General features: G+C 42.8%; 1 protein-coding gene across 1 annotated transcript in view; it reads right to left on the bottom strand.

Moving 5' to 3' along the window:
* Positions 1–16,228, bottom strand: part of TCP11L2 (t-complex 11 like 2) — a 41,796-nt gene that overhangs the window by 6,846 nt on the left and 18,722 nt on the right. The window contains exons 5-9 of the mRNA XM_004006693.5: positions 13,716–13,936; positions 11,500–11,636; positions 4,122–4,309; positions 3,714–3,895; positions 894–1,066 (exon numbers count right to left, since the gene is read on the bottom strand). Of these exons, the coding sequence (XP_004006742.1) occupies positions 894–1,066; positions 3,714–3,895; positions 4,122–4,309; positions 11,500–11,636; positions 13,716–13,936 (901 nt within the window). The remainder of the gene's footprint in view (positions 1–893; positions 1,067–3,713; positions 3,896–4,121; positions 4,310–11,499; positions 11,637–13,715; positions 13,937–16,228) is intronic.

Below are 16,228 nucleotides of genomic sequence, written 5' to 3'. Positions count from 1 at the left end.
ACTCTGATTAAGCTGTACCAGCAGCCAATCCCCCCCCCCCAACTGCTCTTTTCTGTGATATGAGCAAATACAGTCCCTTCCTGCTTAAGCCACCTTGTTGTTTAGTCACTAAGCCATGTCTGACTCTTTGTGACCCCATGGACTGTAGCCCGTCAGGATACTCTGTCCATGGGATTTCCCAGGCAAGAATACTGGAGTGGATAGCCATTTCCTTCTCCAGGGAATCTCCCAGAACCAGGGATCAAACCCAGGTCTCCTGCTTGACAGGCGGATTCTTTACCACTGAGCCACCTGGGAAGCCACTTTAGAGTTTTAAATTATCTGTCACAGGTAACAGGAAAAAGTCCTGATACATTCTGCATTTCCCCAACTCACCAACACAATTTGATCCTGAGATATTTATTTTCTTAGCAATCAAGCAGGGAAAAAAAAATCCCCCCACTATGCCTCTCAGTTCTATGGGCCTTTTAACTTTTAGTCTTTCTAAGCCTGATCAAGCAAGGGGCCTCAGCTCACACAGGTTAGCTTCCATCAGAGCATGTGTCTACTTTCTGTGAACATACTGCCATCTGGTTTGGATTGCTGTATTGATCTAGGAATTTAAAATGATGGCAGCATGATGTTATTTTCTTCAAAAACCCTATCAGCTGGGTAGTAAGGTAGAAGACCCTGAAACATCCCCCCACTCCACTACATATACACACATAAGCAGCAGTGAGTCCCAAACCTTTGAAAATATTAATGCTTTCTTCATATTTTCAATATTTATTCACCAAGAGAAGCAGGTAATCTGTTTAAGACTAAAATTTGACTGATACTTAACATTAGCCAAAGCCAGCGTGGTAAAGCATATTGACATTGAAGCAGAAACCAATAAAAATATAAGGACTCACCAATTAAAGACCAGATAGGATTGTCTTCTTCTTCAATGCTTGAGAATTGGCCTACAAGGTTAGCTTGAACCTCAGCATTTAAAGTTGGTAAACCTCTCTCCATTAGGGTCTTGTTAACCTCAACACAAGTCTGAATGCCAATAGAATTCAGGACTTCCTTCAAGTTAAAGGTCCTACAAAATATGAAACAATAATTCCACCAGAGACAGCTTTTATTCAGCAGGTTTTTGTTTTGTTTAAAAAATATACCAGCTTGTTTCAAATGTCTACCAATTTTCTCTTATACAGACAAAAATTACCCCTATTAGGATGACCTTAGAAAATAGGCAACTCCTCCCAACCACCAAGCTTTATATGCATCAGACTTTTAAATGCTTAAAACCACTCAATTCTGTAGGAAATATGAAAAGCACAGACAGAAAAATGAGGTCCCTAAAAATAAATATGCAACCCCATTTTCAGGCAGGGCTATCAGAAAAGGATAGAAAATATTTGTTTAATTTACAGAATAAACCGTCTGGCCTGAGTGGATTCAGTCATAGATTTTGTTTTTAATGTGCTTAGAAAACAAAATAGAAACAATTCATTTATCCATGCCAATGCGGGAAACCTTTAACACCAGCCAAAAACAAGAAATAAAGACATTCAGAGGCCAACACCATAAAGACAAATTACCTAAAACTCTTGACCTATCATGATGAAAAATGAGAGACTCTTTCCCACTGTTACTTTCAAGTACCTGATCAATAGTTCCAAATATATACAGTCCAGAAAGATGTAAAAAGTAGTTAGTGGTGGTTATTTAATAGGTAATGAAAAAGGTATAACAGGAAGCAGCATTTGCTGTGTCCACACTATTGTGAATGATATTGAAAATTGCATCTCGCTATTCAGAAAGGATCTTTAAGACAACTTTGTGCAAAATGGATTAAAGGTAAGAGAAGGGGGGATGGTGGTGAGAGGAATTAGACAAAACACAAAATAATCAGATAAGCAGAACAACTATAGAGAAGATGACTTAACAAACAACTAAATAGTTATTAAGAGCTAACATTTATCAAGCACTTTCCACATGCCACACACCTGCACTAAATGCTACACGAGTCATCTTCAGTTCAGTTCAGTCGCTCAGTCTTTTCAACCCCATGAACCATAGCACACTAAGCCTCCCTGTCCATTACCAGCTCCTGGAGTTTACCCAAACTCATGTCCATAGAGTCAGTGATGCCATCCCGCCATCTCATCCTCTGTCATCCCCTTCTCCTCCTGCCCCCAATTCCCTCCCAGCATCAGGGTCTTTTCAAATGTCATCTTAAGTTGCCATAACTCTAAGGTAGGTATCTTTATATCCCTTCTTACAAGTGAGGCCATGAGACTCAGAGCGACTCAGGATCTTATTCAATGGTACATTACAAGTCAGTAGCACAGCTAGGATTTAAACCCTGGTTTGTCTAACCCAAAAGCCTGTCCTTCTAGTAACCATTTTGCTATATGCTTCATATGAATACTTAGGCAGTACTGGAGGGCTTCCCAGGTGGCTCAGTGGTAAAAGAATCTGCCTGCCAATACAAGAAATGCAGAGATGCGGGTTCAGTCCCTGGTTAGGAAGATCTTCTGGAGTAGAAAATGGCAACCTACTCCAGTAATCTTGCCTGGAGAATTCAATGGACAGAGGAGCCTGTTGGGCTATAGTCCATGGGGTTGCAAAGAGTTGGACACGACTGAGCAGCTAACACTAAGCAGTATCTGGGGACTCACTAAAGGCTTAATAAATTAGAATTCCTGGAAAATGATGGTTACCCAGTGTGGGGAAATGCCAAGAGCAGGTTTCTGCAAAATCAGAGCAGGTTTCTTTTCCTTATAGGTCTTGGGTTCTGGAATGTGAAAAAAAAGAGCCTGGCAGGTTAGCACCAGGATCAGTAGAAAGGGCAGGGACTTGACAGTCAGGCTTGGGCTCAGGCCTTGGCTTGACCTTTTCGTGGAGTACAGCCCAAGGCAAATCCTATTCTCTCTGAGCTTTAGGTCAAAATGAGAACTCTGGATTGCCAGAATCACTGGGGCTAGTTTGGCTTTTAAGATTCTAGGATTTTATCAAGTCATGCATGTGCTCTCTGAATAACAAGCAGGAAGATGGGATGTTGGATGTATTGGGTGTAAAGTCCCTGAAAGCACCTGAGAGGACAGTCAGCAAGAGGAGCTGACATATAGGAGACCAATGGAAACACCTGGTCATTGGCCAGGATTAGAAATTTTCTGACTTGGACAGGATTCCCAATAATGCAAAATTGAAATGAGATTCTAGTATTCAATGATGGTTTGACACTGAGAAATGAATTTGGCAAAGACAAAATTTTCACTGACTTGTAAAACATCTCTGAAGGACAGAGATGTCACTACTTCTGTAGGCTTCACAGAGGCTGGATCTGTGAAGCTGGTAAACATTTCGTTGCAGAAAAATGATGGAGTCAGAATAACTGAATCAGAAAGCCTCTCTGATAGACCCTGAGCATGACAAATTTCTAGGTATTGTTTGTTTTTTCCACAACATTGTCAAAGGAGATCTTGTACACACATCCATCCTAAGTGGAAACACTACACTCACCCTGGCACCTGTTATGGAAAAGACCTCTCCCTACCAGTGAGGGACATCTAAGCCTTCAGAGACATGAAAAGAAACTTTAGGAAAAGAAGGCATGAGCTAGGCTTCTCTAAAGCATGGTCCTGAATACCACATCCAGATTTTCCAAGGTTATTCATGTTCTCTGAAACACATGCAGAGCTGGAATACAAGGGAGAGCAGATAAAAATGCTGGAACTCACTCTTTGTTCATGCCTTCAAGTAGAACAGCTGAAATCCTTTTTAGTCTGACTGCAAGCTCAGGTAGGCCTTCTGTAAGAGCACCCACCATGTTATTGGTGATAAGGGCCAGGCAGGCAATCATTTTCAGTTGATTCAGCTTTTCTGTCAGTTCCTGAAGACGTGCTCCATCTGTCATGAGTGTCTAGCATATTTAAGATGTAAAAATAGAAAGGGAAGCTAGCTCAGTACCATGAACATGTAAATTCAGCAGTGTTACATCCAAATCCCTATTTTTCATCTGATTCCAGTTAAGGTCATTAAACCACATGCAACACAGACAGACCAGCTGATACACTGTTTGAACTTAAGAATTAGAATATTGAAAACTTGAGGGAAGCCAAAGGCGGGGGTGGGGGGAGGAAACTCACCTCTGGTAATTCTTTTTTCTGATAATCCCACTGTAACAGTTTCAAGTAACTATTATTTAGCACCAACGTAGGGCTCAGGCTTGGCTTGGAGTTGTTTTCAGCCCCAGGCGTTAAAGTAGCCTCAGAAAGGGAAAGTAACTCTTCATGGACAGATTCTTTTATCCACTCTGTAGTTTGATCAAGAGCATCTGCAAGGGAAAAGGCCACACACTTGTCCTACGGCTGATAGACTCCTTCATTTGTGCATTCCACACACGATGAACAGTAAGATGGCCACGGCCCTCAAGGGGCCTACAGTCCAGATGGGCAGACAGTCATGTGAGCTCACAGTTACAGCAGAAGACAGTGAGTACTCGAAGGCGCAGTGGGGTGGAGGGAGGAGAGGCAGTCTACGGTGGACTCTAAGAGGAAGAACTCCATAAGTGACACAAGGCAGATAGAGGGAAGAGCTGTCACTCCAGGCTAGGAGAACAGGCCACACAGACAGACGGAATAATGGGAAAGCATGGCAGTTTGGATGCTACAAGCAAATCTGTACTGCTGGTCCATAAAGAGGCGGGGAAGGGAGGAGAGAGTTGCAGCAGATAGCATCAGATGGACAGACAGGCCAGCTCACACATGACCTTGAGTCTTGTGCAGAGAAGTTATCTAGATTAAAAGCAGTGGTGATTAGACATTTTGGGTTCCAGACCCCTTGGAGTATCTGATCAGAGGTATGCCTTTCCCAACATGCTAATATGAATACCTTTTTTTTTTTTTTTACTTCAGACCCAGTTCTAAGGTTTACCCCTAGAAATCAATTGTTCTTTAGACTACTGCTGCTAAGTCACTTCAGTCGTGTCCGACTCTGTGTGACCCCATAGACGGCAGCCCACCAGGCTCCCCCATCCCTGGGATTCGCCAGGCAAGAACACTGGAGTGGGTTGCCATTTCCTTCTCCAATGCATGAAAGTGAAAAGTGAAACTGAAGTCACTCAGTTGTGTCCGACTCTTGGCGACCCCATGGACTGCAGCCTACCAGGCTCCTCCATCCATGGGCTTTTCCAGGCAAGAGTACTGAGTGGGGTGCCATAGACTACATTTCTTATTTTAAAAATATGCATTTGGTAGAATTTATAAGGAGAAGGCAATGGCACCCCACTCCAGTACTCTTGCCTGGAAAATCCCATGGATGGAGGAGCCTGGTAGGCTGCAGTCCATGGGGTCGCTAAGAGTCGGACACGACTGAGTGACTTCACTTTCACTTTTCACTTTCATGCATTGGAGAAGGCAATGGCAACCCACTCCAGTGTTCTTGCCTGGAGAATCCCAGGGATGGGGGAGCCTGGTGGGCTGCCGTCTATAGGGTCGCACAGAGTCAGACATGACTGAAGTGACTTAGCAGTAGCAGCAGAATTTATAAGGTGTCAATTGCTTAAAAATGCAGACTGAACATAGGTGCAGATTTTAAAAAAAAACAAACCCAGAGAATGAAATAAAGAACAGTCACCCTGAAATTCATCAGACCCAACCCTTAAACAGGGGTAATTTATGAACAGCTCCATTTGCTATACTAAAGCAATACCACCCCCAGAATTTCACAACTTTACTTCTCTTCAGTTGGCAAATGTTGTTCTTAGTTTTCCCAGTTTTGTTTATAAAGAAATAAAAGACTTACAGTCTTTAAAAGGGATCCAACAGAGAGTAAGAGTGGAAACCATCACGGGTATAATTACAATGTGGCAGTAATAAGCATTTATATACAAGTGCAATCATTTACAACTGACACATTTAAAAGCCCATTTAGTTATCTCAAACAAAAGCAACAGTGTAGCACAGAGGTTCTCAATCCTGGCTGATGGTACAATCACCTTGGGAATTTACAGAAAAAAAAAACAAAAAAGATTTTGGGTGTCAGCTCTTGGAGATTTTGATTTAATCAGCCTGAGATGGGCTCAGGCATCTGTGTTTGAACACTCCAGGTGATCCTTATATGTAACCAGGCGTGAGTACAATTGGTAAAGCAGAAAGAGCAAGAGTTTAGAGGGAAACAAGGATTTTCCCTAAGGGATCTGCTAAGATTTCAGGGGCTTCCCAGGTGGCTCAGTGGTAAAGAAAATCCACCTGCCAATGCAAGAGCAGCAGGAGACATGGGTTCTATCTCTGAGTCGAGAAGATCCCCTGGAGGAAAAAATGGCAACCCACTCTAGCATTCTTGCTGGCATAATCCCATGGACAGAAGAGCCTTGCGCGCCCCAGTCCACGGGCCCCAAAGAGTTGGACACAGCTAAGCACACACGCACACTGCTGAGATTTCACTCCCACAAGCAAGAATATTGACTGCTCTGAGCAGCTCCAAGAGCAAGGTCAACCCTCGGAGGCACTGGTACTTGGTTTTCCATGTGAAAAAAAGCCTCTCCATTAATTTCTTCAAAGACAACTGAGCACCAACCATACACTAAATACTGTACCTTGCTTTGGAAACTAATCAAACATTTTCCCAGTGGTACTTGTCACTTAGTAGGTTCTCAAAAAGCTTTTGCTCTCTCTATATAGTATGAGACCTGGCAGGTTTCCTTTTTAACTCCCTATCTCTGGAGTTAACCATGGGCTTAAGGACTGACTCAAATAGTCTCCTTCAGATTGGCAAATTGATTTGATCCCTGACACCTGAAGATATCATTCCCTTTTACTGATATACACAGTGTATGCAAATCAAACTAAAAGATATAAGGTGTTTTTTGCAAACTTTCAGAAAGCAAGAGGAGGGAACACTTCCTACTGTACATATGAGGCCAGCTCTGTGTATGTGAGCATGTGTTCAGATGCTCAGTCATGTCCAACTCTTTTGAAATTCCAGAATATTGAAAATAGGGGTTATCTAAAGGTTTGGACAATGCCAGGGACTCCCATTCATGTATTCTGCACCATTCTCCTGGTTTACTGAATGGTGCCTGTTCAGAATTGCAAAGACCGAGAGCTAGCCTGGCCCCTATTTTCAATATTCTGGAAAACATTCACACCCAATATTCCAGTTTTCAGTTAGAAGAATCTAGTCTGCTTATCCGTGACATCGACTCTTTTATGCCTGGCTGTACCTCACCTTCCCTTTTATTGGCACTGATTTTGAGAAATCATTTCCTTCACTCCGTGCTTTTTGCGGATTTAATTAGAGGCCACATGACCAGGACCAGGCAACCTCCCTACCCAGGAGTTGGCCTGGCTGAGTCATATGCCCATCAGACTCTTTCCTGGGACTCTGAATGATGATTACAGCGTTCAAGGATGGTCCGTGTTGAAGTGCACATTAACCATCTGAGGATGCAGCTGGGAAATTCCCCTTGTTTTTTCCTCTCCAGATTCCTGATGCCATCCTGATTTCTGGCCTTGTGCAGTCTCAGGAAAGTTTAGCTTTTCTGTGAACTGCCCTCTCCTTCCATTCACTTCCTTTTCTGCTAAATCAGCCAGTGAGTTTCTGTTGCCTCTGATATAACTCAACTGATACAACACAAAATTGAAAAATCCAAAGAAAGGAATGAAGGCAGCAGCTTGGTTTACTCCTGGGTTGGCCAGGGAGACCTAGTTTCCAGTCCCAGCTTTGCTGTTTCTCGGCTGTGCGCCTCTATCTTTGGGCAGGTTGCTGCTGAGCATGAGCTTGCTCATCTCTACAATGTTCAATAAATATTTCCCGAATGCCTTGGGTGCCAGGTAAAGACAATCATAATGCAATTTCATTTATTTTTTGAAAAATATTTATGTCCCATGAGGATTTCTGAATCACATGAAATGAAGTTCCTGAGAACATTTTATCAGATATAAGAGATGATCTAAATAAAACCTTTTCTTTCTGAGTATCTGAAAAATTACTTGTGGCCTAGGGGTTATGTGCCATTCTTTCCACAAATAATTTAGTTGTTGGATTTAATGTGGTTATTTTGCTGACATTTAAGACACATACCCAATCACTGCGTAAGGATTTCTTGAGTGTATTTTAAATAGGGAAATGACATAAAATCTCTCTGTTGGCAAAATACAATCTTTTGGGGAGTCAACTAGGAAACCCAGAGTACTTCTAAATATTGATTTTTCAAATAATTATTTACAAAAATCATGTACACAAATACATCCAACACTTTTGTACTTCTGTGCAGTACTGTAAGACTTTTATTTTGATAGCAGGGCACAGTGGCCGACTTTTGGCAGCGTGACTTGAGGATATAATTAACAGCTGACATACACTCTGCTTCCTGGACTCCTGATTTCTCTGGGAACATATTTAGAGCTGGGCAATAATGACCTATTTGCACAGCTGGATTCATTCTATTCTTAAATCTCTGGAAATATCCAAGTCAATGTGAAAGGTACAAGTGAAATACAAGTGACTAAGTCTGGATTTCAAGGAGAGAAACAAATCATTTGAGATGAACAAAACTGTAGTTCAACCCTACATTAAGGGTTTTGTTAGAGATTACAGGCCCATCTTGACTCAAGACATGGAGACATTTGTACACATGTATATGAACACACAGGGACAGAAATGAAACCAACCAGTGAGTCTCAGGAAAATGCTGCTAAGAACATGGTTATCATATTAATAGTTCAGGTTTCAGATCCAGGGTAGATGTAGGGTTCTATTTCCCATAATCCCTCTCTGGCTTTGAAGTCAAAACAATGTAACCCCAAAGTCAAGAGAATTTTTGTTGCAGAAGGATCCTTAGACATCATCTAGTCATATCTGCCACTCAATGCTAGAACTTTCTCTGCAAATACTCCCAAAGCAGTTGGTAGACTGTTTGGAGAGAGTCAGTTTTGCATAGTGGTTGAATGCATACACTTTGGGGCAGAGACACGCCTGAGTTATCTAGGCTCTTCCACCCACTAGCAATCTCTTCCTTTAACCTCAATTTCTTCCTTTATAAACAGTAGGTGATAACAGTCTCATAGGGTGATTTGTGAAGCGTTTATAAGCTAATAAATGTAAGGTGTTTGGCACATAATAAGGTCTTGGCACACAGTAAGTGTGCAAACAAAATGTTAGCTAGCATGGGCTACTATGAGTGACAGGAAGTCCATTCTGAAGTTAAAAGAGCAGCTCCAGCTGCTAGGAAAGGCTAAACTGGCTGTTGGCTACTTCCCTCCCATGGGTCCTAGTCTGCTCTTCAGAACTTAACCAAAGCCCTGAATCACTAACCACAGGGCAGGCAGTGCTCATGGCCCACCTGAGTCTCCCTGGTACTAGGCACTATGGGCCCAGCTTCACTGACTGTTCCTCATGTCACCCTCCATGCCCCTGCCCTTTTCCCTGGACAGGCTCCAGTCTGCTGGAATCCCTCTAAAGGAGGCATGTGTTTGGCTCTGTATACATAAGGCTATCATATTGACCATCTTGACAGAAGAGCACAGTCCACGAGGGGGAAGGTGGCATGGGGGTATCACCTAACCCAGACTTAGACTGTGGTTGCAACTGAAGCCCAGATGCTGCTGTCAAGGGTTTGCTAATAAGAGAACCAGTGAGCTAGCCTCTTGCTAACTGTCCAACATCTGGCATCTCGGTTTCCTCACCTGTGGAATGAAGGGAGAACAGTACCTCCCCCACTGAGGAACTGTGAGGATTCAGTGAGGTCATACTTCCTCCTCTCCGCTTCTGGTCTGGTTTTAATGTCCACTAGTCCACTGAAACTGCTCCCATCACAGTTACCAAGGAGCCTCATACGGTCTCATACCACAATCAAGCCTTGGTCTTCATCTTTCTTGACCACTTAGCGCTTGTCACAGCTGATCACTGAACACTTTCTCTTCACTTGTTCTGCAGGACACCACCCTCTCCTGTCTTTCTTCCCCTCTCTGGCTACACAGTCTCTGTTGTTGGATCTTTCTCCTTTTCTTAAGCTCTAGATGTGCCAAAGTCCCAGGTCAGGCCCACTCAGTATCTACACTCACTGTCTAGGTAATTTCACCCAGGGTAACCCTGGGATAAGAGCATGGAGTGGACAGGAGTGTGGAGTCAGACTTCTGGGGTGAGTCTCAGCTCTACAACTCTGAAGTTGTATTATGGTGGCAAGTTATTGAGCCTCTCTATGTCTCAGTTTCCTCATCCATAAATAGGAAGTAATTTCCTAAAGTTTTTATAAAGATTAAATCAGTTAAAACAGGTAAAGTGTGTAGAATATGGTAAGCATTCTATATGCGTCAGCTACTATCCAGTTCCATGGCTTTAGATGTACACTCCCAGTGCTCACCATTCCCCCAACTCCAATCTCATTCCTAAATCCCTTCCGGTATCTTCATATTGATGTCAAACAAGATCTCAAAGTTCACAGGTCCAAAACTGAACTCTGACTTCATCCCATCTCCCACCCTCCTTTCCTGGGTCTCTCCCATCTCACTAATAGGCATCACTATTCATCGAGTTGCTCAGTCATCTTCCATTCTCATTTTTCCCTTATCCAACTTGCAGCAAATCTTGTTACTCCATTTTCAAAATACAACCAGAACCTGATGTCTTCTCACTACGTTCTACCACCACCATTTGGACCATCCGCCATCTGTGATACCACCTAATTGGTGTCCCTGTTTCCCTTCTTGCTCCCATATGATTTATTCTCTACCCAGGAGCCAGAGTGTTTTAAAAATAAAAAGCAGATGCTGCGTCCCTGTTCAAGCTCTCCAATGACTCCCCATCACATTTGGACTGAAATCCAAATTCCTCTTATTTCCTAACAAGGCTCTATAGGACCCGCCTCGGTCTACTTCTTGGCCTCAACTGTAACCACTCTTTCCTGCCTGCTTTACTTCAGCCACACTGTCTGCCCTGTGTTTGTGCAAAACACAGCAAGTTTCTACTGCAAGGCCTTTGTACTTGCAGCTCTCTCTGGCTGGAATGTTCTTCCCTCACATCTTCACATGGCCCTTCCTCATTCCTTTGCAAACTCTGCTCAAATGTTACTTCTCTGAGAGGCCTCTCAGTCCACCTCACCTAAAAAAAAAAAATAACCTCTTACCCTCACTCCTGCCCCATTACTGTCTGTTTCTTTATCCTACTTTTATTCATAGCACTAAATAACACATCTGACCACATACGCTTTTCTGTCATGCCTACTCGGCCATCTCCTTGGGAGCTGCAACTTTATTTTTGTTCATATCTACAGCACCCAAGATGTATCTGGGACACAGCAGGTGGTTAATAAATGTTTCTTTTTTTTTAATGCATAAAGAGTAGTGCTTAGCGCAGTTCCTGGGGTCAAAGTTAACAGCTGTAAGTTTGTGATATTAATTTTAGAAGTCAAAAAGATGTTGAACAGAAATGCCAAAAGCCTTTAGTAATACTATTTAAGATATCAAAAACCAAAATGCCATATTTCACCCCATTTCAATATATATCCACACATAGTTTACTTACTTGGAGTTTCTTCTAAAATTTCTTGGAACTTGGTTCTCTCATAATCTACCAACTGGCGCTGAAGATGTGGTCTGAGACTCCGAATTGTAAAATTCACCATGTCCATTTTCATGAGGTCCAGGACATGAAATATTTGTCTAAAAATTTCAGAGTTAAAATAGTTACACAGGTAATCAAGAAAATCATCTGAAATTCACTAACTATTATTTATTTTACAGGCTGGAAAAAGATAAACATCTCCAAAATGGTTTTGAAATTCCAATCACTTTGACAAGGACACGTTTCATAAAAGGCATTACACATGCATTCCAAATGTATTCTTCCAGAGATCTCAAGAGTATTTGCTTTAGCAAATATACTTCCAACTGATTCATTACATTCAGCCATAGACTGACAGACACTAAGAAGTATAAACAATGAGTCTTAACAATGAGATAAAAAAAGATTCAAGAAGGAATTTTCATTTGAAAGTCCCTGAAATTTTAAGGAGTCTGAATATAGTATACCCTGTTTCTATTCCTAAGGAAATAAGAAAAAAGAAAAGGACAGGACAGTGAAGCACCAGGGAAAACACTGCATTTCAGAGTTGGGCAGCCCTGTGTTCAATTAGAGCTTCACAACTGACCAGCTCTGTGGCCAGGAACAAGTTACTCAATCTCTCTGAGCCTTAGTTTCCTCACCTGTGAAAGAAAGGGACAAGATCAACCTTGGAGAGATGTTGTGAAGAGTCAATGAGATAGCATATTAGAAATGCAGGGACAGTACCAACCACTAAGTGCTCAATATATGAGCAAGATGAATGCCACAGATTTGATTATCACACATGGGTAATAAGATCATTCAAAGCAAGGATTCCATAGCTGAAGAATCTCAACCTGCCAAAGCTGAGCACAACTCTTAAGGATATTTACAACCCATTTTACAGATGAAGAAAGTGTGACTTGAGAAATTGTCAACTTTCTCAAAGTCAGAAAGTAAGGAACTTGCTATATGCAAACCAGTTTCCTCCCCTTCCCTTTCCAATACTATTACATGAAATTTAATTCTCTATGTGGCTGTATTCACACACACACACACAAAAGGGGTTGGGGAGGAGAATTTGTCTCAGTGGCAAAAAGTACTGTAGACTCCTCTTTCCTCTGGGATCACAGCCAAACTAGAGTCTTTATGATCTTACTGTATACCTCACTTCCTTAGGGAAGCTGTAGCAGAGTTAGCTAACCAACCACCAAAGGTCCATTTCCCTTTCTGCAGTGTGGATGTGTGGCTGGGAAATGTGATTCCACACAGCAATCACATTGCCTAGACCCACTTCAATCTATGTGGGACCACAGGACTAGGCACAGTCAGTGGAATATGTCATTTCTGGGGCGAGGTGGTTAAACATTTAATAGGTCTTCCTCAGGGCTTCCCAGGTGGCTCAGTGGGTTCAATCCTTGGATTGGGAAGATCACCTAGAGAAGGGAATGGCTACCCACTCCAGTAATCTTGCCTGGAAAATCCCATGGACAGAACAGCCTGGTGGGCTACAGTTCATGGGGTCGCAGAAGAGTCAGACACCGCTGAGCGACTAAACAGCAGCAGCATGCCTTCCTCATGATCTCTTCCCCATTCACCAGCTGAATGTAAAGGACTCCAAAGACCTGGGTGGAGCCAAGGAGAGAAGGAGCCTGGGTCCCTGACTGGTGCTTGGAAGGCTGCCTGACCAAAAATCCCTGACTCAGACTGTGGCATGAGTGAGAAACAAACTTTTAGTGGTTAAATCACTAAGAATTCAAGGTTTACGTGTCAAAGCAGCTCCAATACCCTACCTAATCAAAGCTTCCTGTATCCTTGACGAGATTAGGTGCCTCTGCTGGGGTCCCTATTAATCCTCTCTACTTCCCTTCCCACAGAGCTTTATCACAACTGTAATTCCTTGTTCAGGGTTGTCTCCTCATTAAATTGTAAACTCCCTGGGGTCAGAGATCATATCTGCTCCTTTCATCACTGCATCTCTAGGGCCCAGCACTGCCAACTAACACCCTTGTTTGCTCATTCTATGTGAAAGTTCCACGCACACAATAAATGATTGACCCCTTGCTTAGTCAGTTTTTCCCCTAGGGTTAAGAGTTCCTTTGGGAGACCAGTTACTATTCTGTGCCCCTCAATTCCCACATTTCCCTTCTGAATGCACTCATAGGTACCTTAAGAAAATGCAAGCAGCCAGCACTAACCTCAGCACCTCCACGATGTTGCTGGTAGCTTTCAACTCTCGGATGTCGTCATCTCGCACAGGGGCGCACAGCTTTCCCATGGTACTGATGACGTAGTTGGCCAGGCCTTGGATGTCAACAGCACTGTGCTCAGCCTGCTGCCTAATGAGGTCTGTGTCTAAAACTTCACAAATCTGGTTGCGAAGCCTGTTGCCACCAGGAGTCAGGAAAGAGAGGAGAATCTGCACAGGGAGAATGAACAGCATCATTACATGAAGAAAGGCTGTCATTTTTTAAATTTCAGTGTCTAGATGACCAAGCTCCCTGCCCTCAGTATTTGAATGCCCTGGATATCATAGAAGTTTGCTCTGACTCGGTGGTGGATCAGAGAAGCATGACAGGGTCCTATCCTAAAAAGAAAGCTCTATCTTCTGTGCCGGGAGCCAGCACGAGGAGTCCCGCCCATGGCAAAGGTCAGGAGGTTAAGGGGTCCGACAGGCAAAGGCGATTCGGGCCTTAAGGGAGCCTCGCTGAATTTTCTTGAACATCTACCCCCCAAAACCAGAGTCTGCCTGCTTTATTGTACTGTGCTTTCCACTCTTTTGACATAACAGGGGGCTATTCCCCACCACCTTTCTCTGGAAAAAGTTAACTTAGAGCTCCAATTGACAGTCTCCTGCAAATAAAAGGAGTGTTTCAGCTCAAACCCCTTTGATGGCTCTCTAACTTGCCTGACAGGTTTAACTACACTTGTGATTGTTTACGGCCCCCAACTGCGAGAGGCACGAGGCTTAAAGCATCTTAAAGATATAGAGCCTTTCCTAAAAAGCTAAAAATTATACTGGTGATGGGTTTCACTGTTGAGTCAATGACTGCTGCCAGACCTCCATATTCTTCATCTTTTAGGCACCTGGAGGATATTAATCAATGTAATTGGGATATAGAAAAAGGAATATAGTAGTTTTGATGTTAGCAACACTAGGCTTTTGAGTTAGTAAACTTTCTCTTTGTTATAAATCACTGTACTCCTCTTTCTTTGTTATAAATCGTTGTGTCTTTGCTATGTAAGAATGTGACCTTAATTAGTGCTTTCTGAGAGTGGCACCAGACTTTGGGAAGAACAACACTTTTAAGGGCAAATAAGTTTTCTGGTTGACAGACCCTTATCAGAAAAGGGCCGTAAAATGTTAATTGGCCTCCTGGCCAGAAGATGATGTAAATCACCTAAGACTTGTGTATACAGCTAGGTATGCAGAGAGAAAGCCTGGTCTCGATAAGAGTCAGGGCTGCTGATGCTGCATAATTTTGTATTATCCATTGATCTCTATGTACAACCAAAAGTATAAAAGGCTTTCCCGAACAATAAAGGATGAGCCAGTCACTGGAAAGACTAGTTTCCCCCGTGTGGTCTTTTCTCCTTCTCTTCTTTTCTGGCTGAATTCCCATCTGGGGTGTGTAGGCTCATCATGTCTACTTACTTGCCCTGGCTTCTAAGACCCACATGAGAGGGAGCCCAAGGCGGGTTACCCTCCGCTATTCAAGCGGGCGCCAGTGCCCTACGTAGATGGTGCAAACCTCTTGTCTCGAGGTTTTATTAGCTCTCTGCATAAACCAAGTTATTCAGCCTCTTTTCTCCACTAATTTTCCTACTATACTATTCTTCCCTAATCTCTCTTTACATTTCTAAATAAGTAAGTTTTTCTTCGCCGATTCCGTCCACCCTTCGAATTACCCTGGATCCACTGGGGCTGGACCCCGGCACTTCTGAATGAAAGCCTTCCCTTCCCTCCTGTGGGAAGTTACTAACACCATCATAATGAAAATAACTGGTAAGGAAGCAATAGTATTGAAAGAACTTTAAAAAGTTTACAGAGAAATCATGCAAAGAAAGAAAAAGTTGCAGATCAGGGATCCAAAAGAACCTTTTAAAGAAGGGCAAATAGTAACACCCCCATGGGCCCCATTAGTATAATACAGTATATTTACATGTGAAATATATATTATCAGCTTCCCAGATGGCACTAGTGGTGAAGAACCCTCCTGACAATGCAGGAGATGCAAGAGACAGGGATTCGATCCCTGAGTTGGAAAGATCCCTAGAGGGAGGCATGGCAACCCACTTCTGTATTCTTGCCTGGATAATCTCAAGGACAGAGGAGCCTGGTGGGTTACAGTCCATACGGTTGTAAAGAGTCGGACACAACTAAAGCAACTTAGCATGCATGCATGCACATTATATACTATGGGAGCAACCTATTCACAACACAGTAGACACTGTACTTATACACACAGCATGTGGTTAGGAGCATGATCTCTGAGCAGGAGTGCCTCAGTTCAAATACCTTCTGCCCCTCAAAGCTTTGTGACCTTGGATGAGTCAGGGAACTCAGTTTCTTTATATAAAATAGTAACAGGCATAACTACCTCATAGCATTATGGAAAGGAATAAATGAATACTCTAGTGCTTAGCACAGAGCAAGTGTCTTGTGAAATGTTAGCCATGACTGTCATCTGATTTAATTCTTGCCACTACT

This window comes from Ovis aries, chromosome 3 (assembly GCF_016772045.2).
Source record: "Ovis aries strain OAR_USU_Benz2616 breed Rambouillet chromosome 3, ARS-UI_Ramb_v3.0, whole genome shotgun sequence".
Lineage (NCBI taxonomy): Eukaryota > Metazoa > Chordata > Mammalia > Artiodactyla > Bovidae > Ovis > Ovis aries.
The sequence above is the reverse complement of the archived record's forward strand: the minus strand, read 5'-3'. Positions and strand labels throughout refer to the sequence as shown.